The sequence below is a fragment of the Panthera uncia genome, chromosome D2, assembly GCF_023721935.1.
Source record: "Panthera uncia isolate 11264 chromosome D2, Puncia_PCG_1.0, whole genome shotgun sequence".
NCBI classification, from domain to species: domain Eukaryota; kingdom Metazoa; phylum Chordata; class Mammalia; order Carnivora; family Felidae; genus Panthera; species Panthera uncia.
This window is the reverse complement of record NC_064818.1, coordinates 75,085,235-75,109,600: the sequence shown is the minus strand read 5'-3', so window position 1 is coordinate 75,109,600 and position 24,366 is coordinate 75,085,235. Positions and strand designations below refer to the sequence as shown.

At 48.9% G+C, this 24,366-nt stretch overlaps 1 protein-coding gene across 7 annotated transcripts in view; it reads left to right on the top strand.

Moving 5' to 3' along the window:
* Nucleotides 1-24,366, top strand: part of FGFR2 (fibroblast growth factor receptor 2) — a 108,489-nt gene that overhangs the window by 60,487 nt on the left and 23,636 nt on the right. For 4 of the 7 annotated variants that reach the window (XM_049645858.1, XM_049645856.1, XM_049645853.1 and 1 more), the window contains 4 exons: nucleotides 7,887-8,077; nucleotides 9,183-9,330; nucleotides 12,781-12,977; nucleotides 23,299-23,450. In XM_049645858.1, coding sequence (XP_049501815.1) covers nucleotides 7,887-8,077; nucleotides 9,183-9,330; nucleotides 12,781-12,977; nucleotides 23,299-23,450 — 688 coding nt within the window. Of the gene's footprint in view, nucleotides 1-7,886; nucleotides 8,078-9,182; nucleotides 9,331-10,589; nucleotides 10,735-12,780; nucleotides 12,978-23,298; nucleotides 23,451-24,366 lie in introns of all 7 variants that reach the window. The other 3 variants (XM_049645859.1, XM_049645857.1, XM_049645854.1) reach the window with 1 other exon arrangement.

Sequence of the window (24,366 nt, the reverse complement as noted above, 5' to 3'; positions counted from 1 at the left end):
CCTGGATCTTGATAGAAACACTTTTTCTTTCTTTCTCGCAGAGCCTCCTCCTTCTAGGGTTCTCTCACCCATACTTCTATACCAAAGAAGTATGCAAATCGATGGGCCACATTGTGCCCCGGACATATTTCCCCTCAAAAAGAAAAAGTGGTATTTCGCTAGACGGGCATCGGATGTTATTCTGGAAGGTTCATTGGGCAGTTGTGCTTTCTTTGAAAAAGGAAGGCCTTCCTCATTTTATTGGGTTCAGTCTACACTCTGGACCGGGGCAGAAAAGTCAAGGATTTAGTCCTTTACATTTTACCTTCTGGCCAACAGAATGTATGACACTATCCCCGAACGTTTGGTAGGGAGGGTTGCAGGCTGCCTTGGGGCATCTCATCTGGCTCAGAAAGTGAGAAGTGGAGCCTTCCATGAGCTCGGTGACCATTTGGAAGCTTCTCTTTTGGTGATGCTTCCGGCAAGGAGTATCCAGAATCCCTTCTATTTTCGGTGTCTGAGTTTGCCTCTAAGAAGACCAATGAGGTTTTATCATTTCGTGTACTTTGTACCAAAGGGAGGCATTTCTTGTTTGCTCAGATGGGCTGAAAGCTTTTACTTCTGTTTGAACCACCCCAGGAGCAAAATAAAACATCTAAGACGTAAGCGTGGTAGAGTTTTCTTGACTTCTTCTAGAATTAAGGCCTTTTGAATGAGGAAAGTTGATGAAGCCTGCGAACGTTAGTTTTGTAGACATCTTCTCGTGTCTGTACATATCGATTATTTCATTATCATTAGTGACCCGTATGCTCTTCTGTCTTGGATAGAGTGTAATTTACTTAATCATTTTCCCCCTGGGTGGAGACTTAGGCTGTGTTCCCGTTACAGAAGAGGCCACCGTGGCAAGCTTTGCACACACCCATTTGTTGGCCACCCGGCTGACCCATTTTTCTGGGACAGATTTCCAGAGGTAGACTAACCGGGCCCTCTTTGGTGTCGACAAAAGTATCTTCGACATAAAAAGCTTCACTGTGAGCGCTGCTGTATTTGGGGGACTCCCCGGTGATTTGATTTTTAGCTTCTTTGCAAACCGTTTGAGAGAAGATACTCTGATTTGGGGAGTTCAGCAAAAGATATGTTTAATTCCGGGACTTTGAAAAAACATCTCCGTCATACTCTTCCCAGGGAGGAAACCCAGCTATGCAGACTCCGGCTGATAATCTTGGCATTCCTGAAAGATGTCGCAGCCCCCTGCCCCCCATGGCTCGTGGCGTGGTGCTGAGGCTCTGTGATGTGGCTCCCAGCGTGACCGCGCTCAGCTGTGTTTACCCCAGCGCCACTGGAGCGAGCCTGGGGAGACTGACGTCTGAGTTTTGCATCAGCGTGAAAACCAAGCGCGAGATGGGGAGGGACCTTGTGCGGAGTCCTTTGTGTCAGGGCAGAGAAAAGCTGTCAGTAAACGGGACAAGATAAATACACTTAACTAATTGAGAAGGTAGGTTTTCCGCGACCCTAGAAATCGATCTTCTTCACTCTGATCACGTCACCTTTGCCGCTTCTCTCTTTTTTAAAAAAAAAATTGTGGCAAGGCGTGCATAACAACGGAACGGACCATTTTAGCCACTTTTGAAGGTACAGTCGAGTGGCATTAAATACAGTCACGTGGTTACACAACCTTCGCCACCGTCTAATCCCCAGAATTCTTCATCATCCCAGAGCCACGTCTCCTTTTAACTAAAGAAAAGGCATTTTTGAATTTTTTTTAGTTCATTTATTTTGAGGGAGAGAGAGCAGGGGAGGGGCAGAGAGAGAGGGAGAGAGAGAGAATCCCTAGCAGGCGGTGCAGAGCCTGATGCGGGACTCAAACTCACGAACCGCGAGGTAAGGACCTGAGTCAAAATCGAGAGTCGGACGCTTAACCGACTTGAGCCGCCCAGGAAGGCCGCTTTTGAATCTAACTTTGACATAACTTTATGGTCACCTGAGTGTCTACCGTTCCGGTTTCACTCTGGAAGGCACAGAGCTCAGGGTAACATTTGGGGTGTAAGTGACACACAGCCCTCCTCCTGTAATTCGCCCAAGAAGACCTAAATTGACACCCAGCTGGTAGAAGCCACTCAGCCCCCAGCCACATAATACCGTCTGTGACATTAATTAGGGAAGGCGCTTTGCCTCCACCTGCTTTGGTCTTCCCAGGCCGCCCAGCCTTGGCCAGAACTTCACTCCGCTGTCCACCTCATCGAGCAAGCACAAAGGAATTAGTGGTGTTTTGCTTCTAGCATTTCACGTGGTGCGGCCCCCAGAAGTCACCGAGGGACTTCGGCGCTGGAGGGGAGACACTCGGGCTTTCCCCGGACGAGCTTGGTCTGCAGACTTTGGTGTCTCTGTAGGAGAAATGTGTATGTTTTGGAGGAAGCTAGATCCCCACCCAGCCCAGTTCTGCGAGACTTCCAGAATCAGGCAAGAGGCAAATGAGGCTAAGCTAAGCTGAGGACAGAGAAAGAGCGACAAAGTGGTGACCTCCTACAAACGTGCATTTTTTTTTTTTTTCTTTTTTAAAAAGTTATGCTGGGTGCTCCGTCTCCCAGGCCACTCCTGTGTTCTGGAAGGTGACGGAATAGCTACAGGTACTTGGACTGTTGCTAAAAGGGTGCTCCTTCCTTCCTGTTGCCTTCCCTCCAAACCTGGCCTTTTCCTCCTGATCAGTTTTAGTCCGGACCTCCCTCTGTGCTGATTTCGAGAGGCTGGAGAAAAGTTCGGGGGCACAAAACTCGGAACCCTGCTAGATCTGTCCCGTCTGGGATGAGTGCATCAGGTAGAGTCTTGACAAGGCAACGCGCTCCTTCTGCTAATTGTAATTAGCACGAGGTCTTTAGCAGGCTAATGGGCGCCTCAGACTTCAGAGGGCTTTGATCACCTCATGCCAACTGGTTTAGTGTGCTTTTATGCAACAAAAGCGACCACTGCCTACTCTTCAGAGAATAAGCGAGGCTGGGCTTTAGGAAAAGCATTCTCTGGTGTTTTCACTTGTCCTCCAAGTTGTAGAACGTTCTTTCCCCATCCAGACCCCTTGGAGTGGCTAAGAAACTGCCATTTTAGACGAAGGGTAGCTACGTTTTGATTTCAATTTTAAGACGGAACAGGCAAGGTTCTCCACACTCTGCGAGTGAGTGGGTGCCCCAGAGCAGGAGACGTGCTATTTCCAGATCAATAGGGGGCACTCCGTGTGATTTGAGCCTCTTGGCATTTTGCTGCCGAGAGAGCAGCTTCGAAACGGTTCTTTGTGGCAAGCGCGGCTGCACTTTTGGGGAGAAATGCTCAGGAGACCAATGTGTGCTGGGAAACCAGCAGCTCTGGGCTTGATTAATTTATAGGTGTAATTTAAGAACCTGGTCTCCTTCTGATCCCCGGGATGCGTATTTACTGAGCCTGTAGACATGCTCGCTGGACGTTTTTTATGGCCTTTGCTATGTCAGAGCAAAAGTTGTAGATCTCTTACGAGCCAACATATTATTATGTCCAGAGGAGGGACTGGCATGTTATAAAGTTTCAGTGGTCAATTAACAAAGATTTATTCTTTGTCACTCAGGTATTTTTCTCTCTTTCGCCGTAATTACCTCGTGGAGCGAAGCAGGCTGTTTTTCCGCCCGCTCCTTCTGGTTGTGGCTCCGAGCTTTGGAGCAGGACTTGAGAAGGTCAGTCTCGAAGTGGAGACTCCTAGCCGCTGGGCCTTCTGCTTTGGGAAAGTGGACTCACTCAGAGCTCTGGGGGCGGGGGGGGGGGGGGGTGAGCGAAAACGTGGGGGAGAGAATGTGTTTTTTAAAGCGCATCAGCCTGTGTTTACTATGCACTGATTTGATGGGACCTCGTTCCAATAGTGCAGCCAGCTGCCTTCTCAGCACCCTGTGGGGTGCTTTCCATCCTGTCTCAAGTCGGAATTCACGCAGGGGCCTTAGAGTTGCTCTTTGGAAGGTTCTCAACCCCGTTCCAGGTCCGGGCACTGTCTTTCTGCAACCTGCTCAACTCAGAATGGATATTTTTTAAAAAACCTCCATAAGGGCACAGGGGTGAGCTGCTCATCAGCTTCTCTGTTTTCCATATATTTATTTCACTGCCCCTGCAAAGAGAGAAAAAAAAAAGAATCTGTTTTATATAAGATCAGAGAGTTAAACATGCTGTAAGAGAACCTTGCCCAAAACTGTAAATCCTTCCTGGTGGAGAAGCTGTGATTTTTGTTATCATGTAGAAGAACAAGAGATGGGCCAGGGGCGCCTGGGTGGCTCAGGGGGTTGAGCGTCCGACTTCTGCTCAGGTCGTGATCTCACGGTTCGTGGGTTCGAGCCCCGTGTCGGGCTCTGTGCTGACAGCTCGGAGCCTGGAGCCCGCTTCAGATTCTGTGTCTCCCTCTCTCTTTTCCCCTCCCCTGCTCGTGCACCGTCTGTCTTTCTCAAAAATAAGTAAACATTAAAAAATATAATAAAACAGATGGGCCAGCTCTGAGTTTTATTCTCTAATCCAGAGATAATTCATTGACTTACTTATTATTTTTTTACATTGGCTTGTTGTGCAAAGCACTGGGAACCTGAGGAGTTTGCTCTGCCCAGGGCCTGGTGAGGTTGGGGGAGAGCACACTGGCTGTGGAGGGTCCTTATGCCACCATCACTGTCCTGTTCCTGTGGTATTTCCCAGGTGTCTACTGGGGCCTGGCCACGGAGGTCTCACCTCTGCGGGAGCCACTGCCTGTGTCCCGCTCTCACCCCAGGGTGAGAACTCCTGTTCTGATTTCTGTCCTCCCCCCTACTGCTGACCACCGCTTGGACAGGTCTGACAGACACCAGGGAAGAGTGATGGCTGCAGGATCCGAGATGAGGCTTACCATGCTTTGCAGATGCTGGCATCCCGGGACCTTTTCCAAGATGTTTGGGGCCTGCTCTCTGACTTGTTTAAGGGCAGAGAATAAGGTTGCAAAGGAAATCAAAGCCTGATGTGGAGAAACGAAACATGAGGCCTACTGACTTTTTAAAAACATTTTAAATAACATTCTCTAAGGTTTCATTTTATACCGAAGGCAGCTGTAATAAGTTTTGGAAGACGGTGTAAGGTTTCGATTACAGAGCGATCCCGCTTGCCGGTTTTTGTACCCAAAGTGAGAAAGGGCGGAGGGAGCCGGCGGGGGGGGGGGGGGGGGGGGGGGGGGGGGGGGGGGTTGGGGGGTTATTTTGTATAAGGTGAGAAAATTCGAGAGGATAAATTCGAGACTGCAAGCCGGCAACTTTGGCGTGTTGTAATTTGCAAATGCAATAACGTTAAGCCATTGCAGAGGCTTTTTTTTTTTTTTTTTTTTTGGTGAAAATAGTCAAGATAGCAATGGAATAACTTAATAACTGGAACGCAGCGGCACGTCGACCGCAAGTAAAACAAGGCTGCAGGTCTGTAGTGGGCCCTGCCAGTGTTGCCCCAGTGACTACATTCCCTGCTGAAGGCTGGCGCGGGCCAGAGATGCCGGGCGGTCTGAAAGCAACCATTGTTCACAGGACATCATTATTTGGTATTACGTGCACAATGTTTGCTTGTGAAACGATTTATTAGAAACAAGTATGTTTAAGACGGAGAACTCGGTTTGAAATTCAGCTGATCTGGCTCATGACATTTAAGATTTTACAGTACCTTTGTTTCCGAGAATAAATATTTCGGTCCACTGTAAATATTTATCTTGAAAACACACAAGCACATGTACACAAAACTGGAACGCCGAGCCAGAGCATGAATTGATACCTAAAAGTCACTTCTCTCTGGGAACGAGGAAACCTCCTCAACATTCGGTATGTAGAAAAGGAGCGTATTTTGTGAGCTTGGCTGGCAGCATCCGGCCCGGAGGACAGATCCCCTCCCGCTACGTCTCTTGGGAGGAGGCCTGGCCAGGACAGTGCATGTGTGGACTTCACTCTGTTCTTCTCACGTGGATGGGGCTAGCCGGGATTTAAACCAGACCTGTCCCTGCCAGCTGCAAGCCGGGTCCCCGTGGCATCCAGCTGGCCGCCAGACCTGACCGGGAGGCTTGCTGTGGCCCATTCCTGGGATGATATATCAGCCGAAGAGGGAGGGTTTCTGGTGATTGAAGGGATCCCAGCTTTGAGATTTTCTGCCCACAAAACTAGGACTTCTGTGTTCTTTGCGTAGCCTACAGGGTAATGTCAGGCAAATGAATGACTTCTTTGGAGGCTCTGCAATCCTTATCTTTTTAATGTGAAAACGTAGGTGTCTGTGAAGTGATGGGAGACTCTGGAATGAAATGTGCTAAGAGTAACCCACTAGCATTTTTTCTTTCTCTATTCTTTTTTTTTTTCTTACGTTTTTAAAGACCAACAGGCTTGTGCAGTAAAATCAATTTGCACATGGTCTGGCTCGTGTCCAACAAATTCCACTAAATGATATTTTCATCTGAAAGGCCCAAATATAGAAGCACTTAGATATCTATCATTCTAACTTGCTATTTCCAGCCCAGTGCACAGGGATACCCAGGTGCAGGGTGGAGGCATCCTTGGTGTGGTGGGTCGGCTGGGATCTCCTTATTTCCCTTGGCCATTTTTTAAGCTGGGGTTCAACGCGGTGGTATCTGCGGTGTGGACAGAGATAAGGAGGCTGACTCACACGTGCATGTACACGGGGACGGGGTAATACGTTTGTGGGTCGATGGATGGGGGATTGGGTACGTGTGGCTCTTGCCCAAACTGCCACGTAGGAGGATTCCAGCCGCTTTGTGATCCTAGGGCCTTTGTGGACAGGATCACACAGCAGGCTGGTCTGTTATTCCCAGATTCTTGGGGACTCTTGTGTACGATGTCTCACGAACCTTGACACGGTTGCCTCTGCGGGACTTCTGCACAGACCACCTCTAAGCCGGAGAGGAACTTTGCCAGGTGTAAGACGAGGGATGTCTTTTGTTGAGAACTCTTTTCCTAGAGAGAGAGGCAAGGCACATGAGGGTGGGAAGCATACCCTCGATGGGGCTGTCTTGAACGTGGCCTAGCACATCACCAGGATTGGGGAACTGATGTCTGTCTGTTTCTTTGGGTGCCGCGTCTGAACAAAGGATGTCTACTTGTGAGGTGTCTCAGCGGCTCAGTCGGTTACGCGTCCGACTTCGGCTCACGTCGTGATCTCGCATTCCGTCCGTGAGTTTCGAGCCCCGCGTTGGGCTCTGTGCTGACAGCTCAGAGCCTGGAGCCCGCTTCGGATTCTGTCTCTCTCTCTCTCTCTCTCTCTCTCTCTCTCTCTGCCCCTCCCCCACGTATGGGTGAATAAAGAGTAAAATGGAGTAAATCCGTTGAAAAGAGATGAATCGGTTGTTCATTCAGGAGTTCATGACTTGGAGCTTGAGCGTTCAGTTTTTCTTTGCAAAACAAGAAATGAAGTCTTCTCAGAGCATCTTAGAGACGTTTCAGGAGCTACCGTGTCTGGGAGCCATTTGGGTGTTCAGGGCGCCTCTGTCTTGTCCCTTGCCTGCGACGTGAAGCTTATGGTCAACGTGAGTCTCCGATATGATCCCAAGTGGGACCTGCGAAGGGGCCCCCGTTCCCCTGCCGTTGTCTTTCGATTGTCAGAACCTTCTCCCTTGTTGGGTAGGTGGCCACGGACAACCAATAACTTGAGATACAAGCAGTTCTTCTCTCTGTTTTCTAAATAAGTATTCTTTTTACAAGGGTCGTGCTCCAGCAGGCTCCTTTGAAGTCGTTTTTGTTATGCATTGGGCCGCGGTGTTATTTCAAAGGAGTCAGCCAGCAGACTTGAGGCCTTTTTGGCTTGCGTTCACGAACAGCCTTCTGGACAACACAACTCATTTATCCGTCTTCCCCCACCTCCCCCTGCCCCGTCCCCGCTCCCCCTTCCCTCCCTCTCTCCCTCAGAGCGATCACCACACCGGCCCATCCTCCAGGCTGGACTGCCTGCCAATGCCTCCACCGTGGTCGGAGGCGACGTGGAGTTTGTCTGCAAAGTTTACAGCGACGCCCAGCCCCACATTCAGTGGATCAAACACGTGGAAAAGAACGGCAGCAAATACGGACCCGACGGGCTACCCTACCTCAAGGTTCTGAAGGTGAGGACTTTCTGAATCTGAAGGGACTCCACTCCGGGGGTCTCCGTCGTGGACTCGGGGACAGGTTCTTTGATTTCCTGTTGGTGTGAGAAAAACGATGCTCTTATTGGACCGGCCAGGAGAGAGTGTGTTTCGGGAATGAGCAGATTATTAGACTTGCTAGTAAAATTGCAGAAGGGACCCCACGGGGTGCTGGCAGGGCTATTCTAGTTGGAGTCAGAATAATTCATCTATTTATCAGCCCTGAGATCTCAGACGAGACGTTTAGGCTCGGCCGCACATCCATAAAAGCGGGGATTGTGCTGCTAGGTCCCCGACAGGGTGGTTGTGCAGGGTCCACGCCATGGCGTGCACGGAACGAGCTTTGTAACCTCTAGGCATTGTACCAGTGTGCATCGTTAACGCCGATGTCGTTCCCTCTTAACACGACGTTAGGGTCCGGTGGTAGTAGCCATCTTTTAGAAACCATTTACATTTTGCTTTCAAAAGAAAATTCCTTCCCCTTTGAAATCCATCCAAATGTGGTTTAGACACTAACCTTCAGAAAGTGTTCTTGCATTAGTGAGCTGCTGAACAAGGAAACTTTCTCCTTGTGTTTGTTAATTTGGTTCCTTGCAAGTCCCCGTGTTAATGGCATCAGCCTCTTTATTTTTTAGATCTGTCTTACTCTGCAGGATGGCGATAGCCAGCGGCAGCTAAGTCTGTACACCCTCTTCTCAGCCACTGCCTACCGCGTCTCCCGCATTTGGGTGCCCATAAGAGAACGTCCTTAAAAAGAACAGTCTTCCAGTAGAACCATAGGTAGCTCCACTAAGACCTCCCAACCAGTGAGAATACCCGTGCTCAAAAGAACTAGAAAACGACCAACCCGGAACTACCGGTCCATTCTGCTGGGTATCCATCACACCCTTCCATCCCTCTCCACGGGGTCACTTCCATCGTCCACCTGTTGGCTTACTTTGACCTTTCTGAACCCACAACCCGTCGAGGCAGCTGTTTAGACCTAACGGAGGCTGTTTTCTTGTGGTGCGTTGGTGGTGGGACCCTAGACGGTACAAAGTTCCTCCTGGTTGGCCGTTATATTGTTCTCCTGTGTCTGTTCCAGCACTCGGGGATAAATAGTTCCAATGCAGAAGTGCTTGCTCTGTTCAATGTGACGGAGGCGGATGCTGGGGAGTATATATGTAAGGTCTCCAATTATATAGGGCAGGCCAACCAGTCTGCCTGGCTCACTGTCCTGCCCAAACAGCAAGGTAACAACGTTCTGTGTTTTTTTTGTTTTTTTTTTTTTTTTTTGTTTTTTTTGTTTTTTTGTTTTGTTTTTTAAAGAAGGCTGGATATAGAAGCTGAAAAGACTTGGTGCTTTGAGAGACTGCAGGCAGCTTATAGGATACTCTGTGGCCTTGGTATATTCATAATAATCTTTCTCTGGTGATGCAGCTGGTATGATGCCAGTAGCCATGGAAAAATGCCCACGATGTTCAAAATGTTGCTCTAATTTCTTCCAAAGATTGCCTTCCACCCCCCACCCCCCCACCCAGTTTTTAAGTCGTTCCTTCTGGTTAACCTTGTTCGGGCTGCACATTCCCCATCGTTGTACATCTTCTGCATTTTAAATACACACCGGCATGCCTGGTTGAATTTGTGACGTTTGCATATCAGCCGAATTCGAACCTTCTCCTGCCGCAGATTTGTGGAGAAATATCGGCACCGTGTGATTTTTCCAGCAGAATGTTACTTCTTGGTGGCGTGACTGGTGCTCGTGAGATACTGTGCTTGATCTCGCCGTCCCATCGTCAAGCATAGTCCATTTTAATCAGTGCCCTGCTGGACCCTGTCAAAGGCAACAACAGGTTGCCTGCCTTAGTTTGTCACGACCCACACTTGAATGTTGATATTAATGAAAAAAAAAAAACCACCCCGTTTCTCTGCTACCAAGATCCTCCTTCTGTTGCTTTCCATGCAACATAAGTCAAAATGGTTACGCAGGAGTGAAAATTGGAGTCTGGTAGCTGACACGCAGTTCTACCCTGGTTGGTTCCCACCGGGCCGGAAGGGTAGGCCAGGTGTCCACCTGGGCTCGTGTCCAGTGTTTTGTTTTATAACACGGTCACTGAGACAGAACCATCCCTTTGTCAAGGTGGGAGTCTGCAGCCAACAGGACCAGAACCCAGCTTGGACTTTTGGGCGCCATACTTCTGGGAAACCATCCCTAAATCCAAAGCAAAACAAGGACTAAGAGAATGGATCTCTGTGGGTTGATTTTTCCATGCGTTTGATTGCATGCATGTCTAGGTGGTGAAGCCGGTGTGGTGACGGGGCCTGTGGAGGTGAGCTGCTCAGTGTCGTTCTGTGTCTCTCGGTTGTGGGCTCTGTGGACGGGCTGCAGTCGGAATCTTCTGGTGGCCAGCACCTGCCGGAGCCCCCGGTGTGATGCCTCATGGTTCCACGGCCCCCTCCACAATCATTCCTGGGTCGTCTAGCCTTTTCTCTTGCTTCCCTTGTTTTCTAGGCCGCCGGTGTTAATACCACGGACAAAGAGATTGAGGTTCTCTATATTCGGAATGTAACTTTTGAGGATGCTGGGGAGTATACGTGCTTGGCGGGTAATTCTATTGGGATATCCTTTCACTCAGCATGGTTGACAGTCCTGCCAGGTACATCCTGCTCTTTCTCTCCACGGTTGTTGCCCTTTTCTTGGTTGATTGCTACAAAATTAACACCGCTTCTGTTCGCAGAAAATGGCCCCTTTTATCCCGGCATAGAGATTTTTTTAAAAATGTCTAAAATGATCCCCCAGGGATAAGACAGTTGCCTTTGGAAATTTCACTCACAATGAGATCCCACCCTCACGTGAATGATCAGGTAAAATTTCATCCTTAAAAAACCCAAAGGGATCTTAACATTTATCGTGAGTCACGGAGTCAACGTACAAATTCTCACCCGTCCCTGTTTCTCTTAAGGAAGACGTTGACATTACTTCGTAACGTACAAAGTAGTTTTTTCTCATCTCAGATTCCATTTCGCTGAAATCCCATGTGTACTTTTATTACTTTGCTCCACTGTCTCTTTTTTAATGATATGAAAATAGATGGATGTCTGCCGAGGTGCCGGGGGAGCCCCACCTCTGCACAGAGGCTGTACAGAAGCAGTGTGTTACCTACCTCGGGAATCGGTGGCTTGCCGTGTGTTACAATAAAGTGGGCCCTCGGCTTGCTTTTCCTGCAAAGCATGCTCTTGCCATCTCGGGCTTGATGTTATTTCTGCCCTGTGGAGAAATCAACATCGGTGAAGCCCCGTTGCCTAAATATTGCTGCTGCCTGGATCTTTAACCGACATCTCTGTCCTAGTCGAACTTTTCCTGATAATCCCTACCTACTGCCTCTGTGCCTTTGTCATTGCCTTCGTGAAACTGCATAGACTGACTGGTTTGCCAGCTCGGGATGTCCCACGGCCGTTATTAATTGCTTATGTTTCGAGGGCCGTGCCTACCTGCATGCTTACCGTGTATCCCGTCAAAATAAATCGATCGTTTCATTTTGTGCTGTGTTGCTGGAGGTTTTGACTGTCATGCAAGTCTTTTTCTGGTTATAACGCATAAGCTTTAAATGATACCATTTGCATCCAGTTTGCCTTTTGTCGTGAGTCTGCTCTGTGAATATTTGCTTTGAAACAGCGAGATGCCTCTTACGTTGAGCTTGCTTTTTTACCTGTAGTACTGCATTCCGCAGGTGCGTAGTTGGCTCCCCTTAACCAATTGGCCCGACGGTACTAGCACATTAACTGTAAGAACACAGCTTGAGGAAAGTACTGTTCGGAAATACCCTGCCTGTAGCTTGAGGAGCCTTGAGGACGAAGGAGGGAGTGGGTATCATTTATTGGAAGTTGGTAGACGAACGTGCTACCCACATGGAACACCATTTCTGTGTTCAACAGAAACACTGTAGTGACATCAGTATAACCAGAAACACAAATTTCAGATGGTAATCGATGAGGGAACATTACCAGCTTTTCATGGCATGGGCATAGCGATTCTATGCTAACAGCAATTTGGTCTTTAAATGAAATGCATTTATTTGTGGAGTTGAATACCAGGCTGGACTGTATTAAGAAATTTGAAACTTTTCCGGGCCAGCCCTACTAGATGAATATTTATTTCATTTCATGTGAAAGTGTGTTCGTCTGGGGTAAATTACCCTGTCACAGCTTCCTTTGGAAGAGCTTTATCCAAGTAAGAGTGATCCCTTCAGATGCAAAAGTGGGCACTGTTTGTATTTAAGAATTTTAAAGTTGATTGGCCTCAGAGACCACCGTGGAAGACAGTCCGTTTTTTTGTAGGTGTGGTTGACTGTCGCATTGTGCCCGAAGGCCTAACAGAATGTAGCCTTGTAGCCTGCTCTTTGTGCCTTGGTGGGAGCTAGTCCACCGTGATCTCTGCATTGCAGAGGCCCCTTGAGGCTAGAGAGAGTGGCCGTGTGGGCCCTGGTGGTAAAACAAGGAGCCCTTGGTTGCTCGCCTTCACGGGGAGAGGTGCACGGCAGGCCCGTAGCCCGGGCCTTTCTGCAGCCCCGAGTCATTAGGGAAACCTGTCCTCGGGAATGGTCGTCACCTTGTGTTTCGTTTAACTGTGCCAGGGCGCATCAAGCCCGTGTCCTAACTCTGTGGCCTGCTTATCTGTTCCTCCCCTGTGGTCTGCACTCCAGCTCCTGTAAGAGAAAAGGAGATTACGGCTTCCCCAGACTACCTGGAGATAGCCATTTACTGCATAGGGGTCTTCCTAATTGCCTGTATGGTGGTGACGGTCATCCTGTGCCGAATGAAGACCACGACCAAGAAGCCGGACTTCAGCAGCCAGCCCGCTGTGCACAAGCTGACCAAGCGCATCCCCTTGCGGAGACAGGTAACAGAAAGTAGATAAAGAGTTTGAAGAACTTTACTCCTCCCCCGTATCCCAGCCAGCCCTTGGGTCTTTTTCTCTGCTTCGGTGCCATCTGCTCCTGTGAGCTTTCACTGTGTGAGTGGCCCCAACATGCCTCTTAGTGGCCGTCCAGTTAGTATTTGGGGCTTGGAGAGTCAAGTCCTGGTGCCCCGGGGCGGGGCGGGGTGGGGGGTCATTCGAGTCAAGTTCCAAGGGCAGGAGAGCATGATGGTGGGAGACTCTCGGAGCTAATCAGCAGAACTGGAAATAACACAGGGAGGCAACGCCCTTGTGTCTTTGAGGCTCAGGTGTAGCGGTCTTTTTGAATCATAGGCCACTTTTGTCCCCTGCGATCTAATGCCTTTTTTTGAGACCGGCTTATGCCACGACTTAGAAAGACAGGGGAGCTAGTTCTCTTTGACTTATTTTTTTTTAAATCAAGGTCAGAAACTTAGGCCCTAAAGATGGATCTGAACTACCGCTTGATTTAAACCAGACTGCGATGTCTGTCTTGACTGGGTTTTGGCTCGACCTCTCTGATTCTTAAAATAGAAATGTATGCATATATTATGTTATTGTTAATCGTTCACAAGTGTGGCTGTGGATTTGGTGGTAGAATGATTGTTGTATTGAACGAGCAACAGATTGTCTTCAGCCTCGTGTCTGGTCTTTGGCGGTCACCTTTTGCTCTTGTGTGCATCCTGATTGGTTTAATTTTGCTCTGGGGAGACAGGGCAAGAGAGCCCCTGCACCTCTGCTTTAAACCAAGGCTCCAAAGCCGAGTGGGACAGGATACGCTTTGACCCTTTCCTCTGTGTGTTCATGAAGACAGAAGGGGAAGGCAGATGTGAACGGAAAGTGTCTACAAGCAAAGTATTTGGAGCGGTGTTGTTTCTTTTGAAACAGCAAGTAAAATGGCCAACTCACTGGCTCTGTTTCAGTGCACGCTTTAGTAGAATTTACAGGGCATTTGTTAAAATTGCAGATTCCTCCGTCCCAGCCCCAGAGATTCGAGTTCGGTAGGTCTTGAATGGGGCCAGGGATCTGTATTGTGTGTAAGCAGGTCCTTCGGTGATTTTGAACTGCACTCCGAGAAACTCTGGGTTAATCCCAGCTCTGCCCCTCCCGGGACTTCAGGTGGCGATGACATTTTCTGGATCAGGCATTAGGACGGATTAGGAACCAGTTGGCCAGCCGCGGTTTTGGCGTGGCACCGGCTGTTCTCAACCCAGCTCCGGGCTCCGGGCTGAATGGGTCCTTGTTGACTCGTTGGAAGCCACGTATCAAGCAGTTCTTTATTCTTCCTAGAGGCCGAGGATAGCATTTGGAGGGTGTGTCAAGTGCAGGTGATTGCCCAAATTGTATGAAGAGCAAGGGAAATAAAGGTGCCCATTGGGTCCCTCCTGCCACCAAGAATGCTATTGTTACTGAAACGACACCACTGTCATTCTTGGGGCTAGGGAAATAATGATGGGGCTGCTTGTCCGACTTTGGGAGAGGCCAGTTTGGAAGGTGACTCTCACATGGCCAGGTGGCGCCTTCAGTGACATTCAGGTGCTGTGACCACCCGTTCCCCTCCCTCCTCCTTTCCAGTTACCTCCAGGCCATTCTTACAGCCACCGCCTTGAGAACCTGACCTCAGGGAGTTGAAGAAGGGAGTGGTGTTCCCATCTCTGTGATTTGTTGTTTTTTCCTACCAGGGGAAAATGCTACCTTCTGGAGGAAACCTGCAATTTGGTGTAGCTAGACGATTGTCCCATAATGATTTCATCATCTTTTTCTCTGCAGCTGTTACAGTGCTCTTTTTACTTCCATATAAAAGATGCAGCTGCCCTTAAAATCTCCTTGACTCAACCAACCCTAGTCATCGTATTTTCGTTTCTCTTCGGCTGACTGGCCTTTCGTCTTTGTCTGTCTCCACCTCGGTTGATCATGCTTCCTTCGTGTCCCTGTGTGATCGAAGGGAACATTAGGTCGTCTCCTTTTTTCTCCCCCCGCCCTCGCTTGCTTCCTTTCTTTATCATAATTTCCTGAGGGCTTGGTCCGACCCAGGTTCTGCGCAAGATACGGCCTGTCACCTTCACCAATTGTTCCAAGGTGATTTGGGGGCCATCATATGTAGTGGTCTTGGGTTTTAGTAAGGTCAAGTAGAATAAAGAAGCAGAGGAAAGCGCACAAATCTCTGGGAGATTCATTTATTTGGGGGGATGCTGACACACCTCAGCTCCTCATATATGTCGAAATGGGTTGTGCGATTCTTTACGAAGAATGCGCCGTCAGGAAGCACTGCCCCTTTGGTAGAGGAGGAGGTGCCTGTCAGGTATCTGGGGACAAGAGGGTTATTGGAGTGTAGCTGGAGTGAAAAGCCCCATAAAGGCCGGCAGAGATGTTGATGACAGAGAAAATACCACGGAGATGCCAAGCATACTTTCCCCTGGCGACAGGTGAGCCTGTGACCAGATGTCTTAAGGATGGGCTGTTCCTAGTTACTTGCGAGGCCACTTTTCATGCTGTATTAGCCCAGCCTCCTCTATGACGCAGGTAACACCGAGAGTCTTCATGATGGAGACCAAGTATTTGCTTCTTGGCCCTGACCCTCCCCCCTCCACCAGCACGTACGCGTGTGCACACACACACACACACACACACACACTCCCCGCATCTCACTCACCCCCATCAATCACTGTCCTCCTTTTAGAACGAGAGGAGTCATGTTTTTTCTTTTCCTTTTTTTCTCTTTCTTTTTCTTCTTCTTCTTCTAATCCTACTGTGAGTGTTTCCTTCTTGACATTTACTGATTTGGACCGGACTTAACGGTTACAGGATGTCTCCGTTTGTTATTTTTTTTTTTGAGTCAAAAATACTTTGCTCCAGTAGCTAGAAGAAGTTCCTTGTGTTCATTTCCCAGTAATTGTGAGTTTTTTGAGGCTCTTTATGCATTTTGATGCTTGAGGAAAGAGAGAACTTTTTAGTCGGAGGAGGCAGGTGGCAGCCGGCGTCTCCCCGTGTCCCTTGACAGGGGCTCATGCTGTTTTCAGTGCCGGGGCTCAGACACCAGGCCGGCCACTTGCTCACCTGCTCCTGTTCCTTTGGCATCAGCGTGATCAAGAGGGCCAGCCCAGAGGGGGTGTCCTCATGAGCGTGTCAGCTCTCGAGCAGGTGCCCAGGCTGCCAGGGGACAGCCACAGTCATTGTGAAGCAGCCTTTATACACCCACGAGTTCAAGAGAGGGCTTCCCTTTCTGTGAGCTGCACACATCAGCGGGGCGTTCGTGGGGAGGGGTGCAGAGGAAACTGAGGGTGTTTGTTCAGGAGGCGTGTGGTATTGCTGGGTTTGGTGAATCAGTTTTTCGGTGAGTACGTAAGTTTCCTTCTCTGGAGCCAGAAGTTTCCATAGGGCAGGATGGACATTTAGCTTTTGCCGTAAACAGATAAAACCGTCTCCTGGGTAGGGGCACACATGTGCATGCAAGGCACACTCCCGCCACTACTCACCTCTGAGAAGGGCCCCCAGGGTCTTTTTCTGAGGCTTTGCTTTCACCCTCTTGGTTGCTGATATGGGTAGATCAAGGTCCTCTTGTTTTTAATGTTTTATTTATTTTTGAGAGAGAAACAGAGTACAAGCAGGGGAGAGGCAGAGAGAGAGGGAGACATAGAATCTAAAGTAGTCTCCAGGGGGGCCTGGGTGGCTCAGTCGGTTGAGCATCCGACTTCGGCTCAGGTCTCAGGTCATGATCTTGCAGTTCGTGGGTTGGAGCCCCGCCCCGGGCTCTGTGTTGACAGCTCGGAGCCTGGAGCCTGCTTCGGATCCCGTGTCTCCCTCTCTGTCCTGTCCCTCCCTGCTCACATTCTGTCTCTCTCCATCTCAAAAATAAATAAACATTAAAAAAAAAAAGTAGTCTCCAGGCTCCGAGCTGTCAGCACAGAGCCTGATGCAGGGCTCGAGCTTAGGAGCCATGAGATCATGACCTGAGCTGAAGTCAGACGATTAACCAGCTGCGCCACCCACGTGCCCCAAGGTCATCTTTTTTTTTTTTTAAACAATATCTTTGAGATAAGTGGCATGTTCCCAGGGACCTCACGAACGGGACAGAAGCTGTGGGGGGACCGGCTGGGTGCGTGTGATTCAGGAGCCAGTTCTTGGGGGCTGTGCCTTCATGGGTATTAAACACGCTGAACTCTGTGAAGGAGGGTTCCACTTCTAGAAGCTCATTCATTGTCTAGCAGCTAAATGTCATGATATTGGGAGATTCTCCACCTTTTGGTTAGTCAGATGGTCTAATGAAATCTCCCTGGTTCCAGAAAACGCTTGGGTTATTAGGGTAGTCATGGATGGCTAACTGGAACCTTCCCTTCCATGTGGGTGCCTCGCCCTCCCTGGTTCCCACTGGGCTGTTAGCTCCTCTCAGCCTCTGAAAGATAGGACAGTTTGAGATCTGATTTGGATTTTGGCTGATGGGATCTTCTAAGAAGCACCAGCCCATCCAGGACCGGTGAGTCATTGCTTTGATGGGTTTACTCATGGAATCCAGGCTGCAGCCCGGGGGAGGCAGAGACCTGGTGAGGGAGAAAACTGATAAACCGCCTTGCCTGATGACTTAAATATTGTTATGGAGGGAAACAGAATCCAACCCCAGAAACCCCTCAAACCTTTATCCCAGCCGCCTGATTTGAGGTGGTGAAAACATTTTGTTTGGCCATTGGGGAGGGGTGGACAGGGCTTAGAGCACAAGTATGTTAACTCGGGGCCTTAATGTTCTGGTTTAGGGGATCCCCAGCTTCAGAGTCAGGAATTAGTGACACCCGTGTGTCACCCCTCTCCTCCTTGCTTCTATCTGCCCTGTTTTCTGTGAGTCCCCCTACCCTCCCTTTGTTCAGTCTACTCTGGTATACAGAGATGACTCTCTTTCTTGGTGGCCCTTTAAAAGGAAAAGAAGAAAGCCACTTCCTTGCTTAGTTTCCCATATATACCGTGGAAATACGCGAAACGCACCTTTCGTTAGAAGTTTGATTTATGGCATGTGTTAAAGAGAGTCCGGAAAGGGGGGAGCTGAATGGAGACAGAAAACAACATACATGCTAGAATCGTGCCTGCCAGGATTGAGGAGTGGGAAGGCGGTTTATTTGAGTGTGTTAGTGTGTATTGTTCGCCAGTAACTTAATTATCGCCATTGGTGGACTACTTTTAAATTAGATAGAATATCCAATGGGGTAGATAATGATTTTGTGCAAAAAAAAAAAAAAAAGCGATAGTCTCCTAGTCCTGAATTAGTCCAGGGATTCACAGGTGGACAGTGGGGATTACTTGAGGGTCCCGAAGGAAAGACACTCTAGCAAAACACAGTATTTCGTAGAGGAATCAGTCGCCTGCAGAAGATTGTACCCAGCCCCAGAAACACATTCGCTCTCAGCAGAAGCAGAGTGAAGAGAAAGCCAGCCAGAGGTTACAGTCCCAGAGGGGATTTTAAAAGCTCAGTAAAAAACGCGTGGAGGTCAAATTAAGATACACCTTCACAGACAGTGATCAGATTCTATAGTTTCTTATATACTTCTGGCATTTTCTTACCTTTCTTCCCCTTTGTGCTTTTTACAAGAGTATTTTCCAGATTTGCACATTGAATGTAAACCTCTACCCTTAATCGGGACAAAACCTTCATAAGTAACCCTTTCTGTAAACACGGTTTTAAAGTTTGAACGGTAGTGATAGCAACAAAGTTCGTAGAGGGCTTCGGTTTTAAAAGCTTGGACACGAAAACCTTGTGGAGATCGTTCGGAGGAAGCTGCATATGTACGTGAACTTTTGCCATGGGTTTGTGGGCAGAGATTCCTTACGGGTCATAGGTTAGCCGCAGAGCAGTTAACTTCTGACTGGTAAGTTTTTCTTTTCTTCAGCAGCCCCTAAGCCATATTTGTCATTAGGACGTTCTTACGCTTTCCCCCTGCCCCGGGACCGACCCCTGACTCCTGGATCCTTAATTTCTTGGGTTTGCTCTTTGACTTGCTGGAGCCCCGGCCCATCCCGGCTGTGAGCAGAGGGTCTCATCTTCCAAACCAGGAAGGCACGTCCTGTCCTGCAGTCAGCCTTCCCTGCCGGTGGGGTTTCGGTCTTCCCAGAGCGCACAGTGTGACAGCATCTCCCACACAAAACGCCCGCAAGCTGCAGATCTTCCAGGTTCCCTGGGGGGGCTGCCGGTCCCGAGCTCCCTTGGATCTGGGCAGCCAAGGATTCTGAAAAGGCTCTAGGAGAAACAGTCGCGACGTTGGTAGCAAATATCAACCGAACTCTTCGCCAGTGCCAGGCTCAGCACTAAATGCTTTATGGGTGTGACCTCATTTTCCCCTCATGGTAAGTCTGTGGGGTGGGAACTTTCCTGGTTTCCTTTCAACGGGTAGGAAACTCTAGTCTAGGAAGGTTACACGACTTCCAAAGCGCTCACAGTTGGCCAACGTTGGAACTGGCACATAGCCCCCCGGGTGGTGCCGTTGGTCAGAAAGCCACCACCTGAGTGGAGCCCCATGTCATAAGCAGTTAGCAGAGGAAGGGTACCAACCAGGGTTGGCTGCTAGGCCAAGCCCGGTCACTGGGGTGCCCAGATGGGAGGATGCAAAGATGCCACAAAACCCAGCCCGGTAGTGCTGGGAAAGGTTGCAAAAGCAATGCTCTCGTTGTTTTTGTTTTTTTGTTTTTTTTTTTTTTTAGTTTATTTATTTTGAGAGAAGGAAAAAGAGAGAACACGAGCAGGGGAGGGGCGGAGAGAATCTCAGCACAGAGCCTGACACGGACTCGATCCCATGACCATGAGATCATAACCTGAGCCGAGATCAGGAGTCAGTTGCTCAACTGACCGAGCCACCCAGGCGGCCCATGTGATCTGGTCATTTCTAACTCCTTTAGAAGTCACTGTATGTCAAGCACGTGTGCTCTGCTGTTTTTCCCCCTCCTGGGACAGTTCTACCTTCCTCAATTCAGATCCCTACCATTCCAAAAAATATTTTTATTGTTAAAGAAAGTGCTTCTTCTAGGGGCGCCTGGGTGGCTCAGTCGGTTGAGCGTCCCGACTTCGGCTCAGGTCATGATCTCACAGTTCGTGGGTTCGAGCCCCGGGTCGGGCTCTGTGCTCTGACAGCTCAGAGCCTGGAACCTGCTTCAGATCCCGTGTCTCCCTCTCTCTCTGCCCCTTCTCCGCTCATGCTCTGTCTCTCTCTGTCTCTCAAAAATGAATAAACGTTAAAAAAAAAAAATGCTTTTTCTAAAACCTAAAAAGAAATACATATGCCTGGTGATAAAACTCAAACGACTTGGAAAGTTCTGAGGTAAGATGAGTTCTGCCCCTTCCCTCAACTGTGAGTCTTCTCTCTCTCTCTCCCCCCGAAGGTTAGCCACTATTCAATCTCTTCTATATCATTCCTGAAAGTTAAAAAAAAAAAAAGGTTGTGTTCTCACGCCCCCCATGGGGAGGCCGCTCTCCTATGCCATACCCTGTACTCCTTGCTGCTGCTAAGAGCAGAGTTTTGAGGACATGCCTCTTTTACCCAGAACTGTGCCCCCTCTTACTTCTTCGTGGGGTTTCCCCTCATCGTCATCGATGGCAGCACACCAGATACAGCGATAGTGGAATTCTGGAATTCCTGCGGGTCTGATGACGACAGACTACATGGCTGGCCTCGCGGAGAGAGTCCTGGCTGCAGGATTTGCCAGACCGCGGCCGTTGGGGGCCTGTATCGTCTCGTCCCAAGACTGACTTTTCCAAGTCTGGTTGGTTCTTGTTGCCTGTGACCCTCAGGGACAAGTTCCCATTGCCGTGAATGGTGACCTTTGCCTCTTTGTGTGGGAGAACTTTCCGGAAGACCGTTTTGTCTTTGACAACACCAGCCTCCTTCTGTATCCATAGCACGTGGCCTTGGTGCAGGGTGCTAGGGTTTGGGGAAGCATCTTTGGCCAAACCCAGTCCTGAATCTTTCTGATTCCTTTTCTGCGGATGGAGCTCGGGATGTTTGTGTGGTCGCTGAAAACTGTGTACATCTTGATGTTTTTTGAGAGACCCTGGTTTCTGAGAGCGCTGTAGCTGAGGCCGTGTAGCGCAGTGAGTTGGGGCCCATGTGGAGTCTGGAGGGGGTGTTCCCGGTTGTCTGTTTGGCCAGGGTGCCGTCCCTGCCTAGTCCCTGGCATTAGTGGGGAGCAGGACTGGATTCCACGGGAGTTCACACAGTTACCTTTTGTCCTTTCCTCCTCCTGCCACTTGAGTGCTTAGACACTTGGGTGTGAGGCCTCAGCCTCTTGGAGCCGAGTCTATCCGTGAGGTCTTTCTCAGCTCCAAAAGTTACGATTCTTCAGCTCCTTTTTAAAAAGTTACTTTTAAATTGCTTCCAGCAAATAACTTTGCTCATACTCTGCATGTAAAGCTTAAGAGTAAATGCCCCTGTCAAAAGACCGCTCAGAAGGGCTCAGAAATGTTCTCTTGTACGTTTTAAAAGATGATAGAAATTCTGGGTTAAAAATCCCTTACGTCTTGATTTTATTTTTTATTTATTTGATTTATTTTTGAGAGAGGGTGAGCATGAGCAGGGGAGGGGCAGAGAGAGAGGGTGAAAGAATCCCAAGGAAGCTCTGAGCTGTTAGCCCAAAGCCCGATGTGGGGATCGATCCCCAGAACCGTGAGATCATGACCTGAAGTCTAGAGTCGGATGCTTAACTGACTGAGCCAAACACGCACTCCATACATCTTGATTTTAATACCGAAACCAACTTCCTATTCCTAAAATGACTCCACCTCAAACCCCCACCCCAGTCCGTTCTTGGGCTCTTCTTGGATTTCTCCCTGCCTTCAGGGCACTTTGGGCTTACAGAGGAGAGAATGAAGATTTTTTGTCTCAGGAAAGTATGGGTCTTCCTGTTCCCGGCGGGAATGGTTCAAACTCTACCTCGCGAAAGGTCATCGCAACTAAGTACGTTTATCTGCCCTCGGTCTTTGCCACCTTAACTTCAAAGGTATGTTTGGGGGCGCCGGGGTGGTTCAGTTGGTTATGTGTCTGGCCTCAGCTCTGGTCATGGCCTCATAGTTTGTGAGTTTGAGCCCCACATCAGGCTCTCTGCTGTCAGCACAAAGCCTGCTTTGGATCTTCTGTCCCCCTCTCTCTGCCCCTCCCCCGCTCATTCTCTCTCTCTCAAAAAAAAAATAAATACAGCTTAAAAAAAAAAAAAAAGGTGTGTTTGTAAGCATAGCTGGAGAGTCCTGTTGACCTGGGCAGTCTTGCAGGGGACAGAACCAGAGAGGAACCGCGGGCTGCTTTGATGGACCACGTTAAGCCTCATGTTCCAACTTTCTTGAGCCAAAGTCTTGTTCATGGTTTAGAGTGAGGTGTGGTCAAGCAGCCCACAGTTGTACCAGGATGGTGTAGTCATCCTCGGGATTGGCCTTCAAGTGGGCTCCACATGTGTTTTCCTTATAGAAACTAGCCCAGGAAAGACACCGTGTTTAAGAAGTAACCGTTTTGTCAGACGCAGACTGAAATGGTTGGGGGGTGAATGAGAAAACTCGGTGTAGCCCTTGCAATCTTCAGACGGAAGAGGAGATTTCCCACATGATTATGAATACAAGGAGGCATTTTTTTTTTTTTTCTCCTTGACTCTTCGCCCCGCGCTTTCAATCCATTAGTCTCTACAAAGAGGCAGTTGATTTCCATCGAATGGCCTGGGCATCACCGGTTCCCAGAAGGACGAGGGGGGAAGCAGAGAATGGCCCTCAGTGCCTGGGTCTCCGGTTACCTTGAATTAAGACCCTTGGAGCTATGGGATGCCCTTCACATTCAAATCCTAGAGCTAGTTCCTTGAGACACTTGGCTTTTCGTTCCAAAAGACGGACGCCATACCGGAGAGCTGATCGTCTAACAAAAAGTTTTTACGGAATTTCACGGGCACAGAATTGATTCATGATATGAGCTGGTGTATGGGGAGATTGGTCATGTGGGGCTCCGGGACAGGTAACAAGGCAGTAATGAAGCTCATGGGGTTGTTGTTGTGTCCTCAGGTGGCTGTTGTGAGGAATTCGGACAGAAAGATGACTTCTATTTTGACCGGGTGCTGTCTAAAGATGTTTGCAAACCCGGTCTTGGGAGCATAGGAGGTGGGTGAGATGTGGTGCTGCCGAGATAGGAAGACAGAGGAGCTGGAATCGGATTCTTGACTTTGGCCGGCCCTCCCACCTTTCTTCCTAAGAATCGACCATCTGGCTGGGCTCTGGCCGGCTGCCAGCCTTCTCAGGTGGAGCCAGGATTACATCTGTGTCTTTGCATTTTGTATCCAGGTTTCTGCCGAGTCCAGCTCCTCCATGAACTCCAACACCCCGCTGGTGAGGATAACCACACGCCTCTCCTCAACGGCAGACACCCCCATGCTGGCAGGGGTCTCCGAGTATGAGCTGCCAGAAGATCCAAAGTGGGAGTTTCCAAGAGATAAGTGAGTATTTCCATTGGACACATCCCCAGATGGAGACTTAGGTCTAAATGGGGATGTTGGATTGACATTTTCTTTTTATGGTCCTTAACTGCAAAGGTCATGTCTGACGATCTCAATAGGAGTGAGTGAGGTTGTATTTCTAACCACCTCCTGAAAAAGAAAAGAATTGATTCTCTCACTTTTAAGCGTTCTTTAAAAACAGCTACTAGGCATGGCTGGTCTCCAAACGAGACGGTACCTTGTTAGCATTTTTTTTTTTTTTTTTTTTTTTTTACTGTTTAGATCATTCATACCCAGTCACATGGACTAAATATCCCACTTATAATAACAGATGTGACCTTCCAGCCGCCGGTTATTAGAACATGACTGTTCTGTAGTCCATTTCTTTGGAGAAATTAGATGTAAAATACAAATTGCCCTAGGAGTCTTCACTCAGTGTTGGCTGTTTTTAATGGTTATTCATGTAATATGGGGCTGAAATGGTTCAAATATGGTATCTGACATCAAATTTCCCGTGGTCCATAGTATTTTCCTTAGTGGATGGTGTGGAGGTGTTCTGATCAGATGTTTGTTCTAATCAGCATGCCCACTGGGCTCTGTGGAAGGCATTACCGGGAGCTGTTTGTCTCTTGATCTGGCTTGATGTCCATGTATTTGGGCTCCCTTGGACTGGATCTGAATCCTGGTTCCGCTAGCCAGTGGCTAGGCAACCTTGATCTTCTGCACTTCCATTTTTATAAACTAAAGATCATAGTATTGACCTCCCAGGACTGAGCACAGTTCTTGGCTTCTGAGTTCCCCTGCCTTGTGTTTCCCTTCCTGTACGGGTAAGCTGAGAGCTCTGAACCACAAGCATCAAGAAGATGGTGGGGCCAGGCAGAGAGTCTGTGAGGCAGATCTTGTGCTCCCAGCCCTC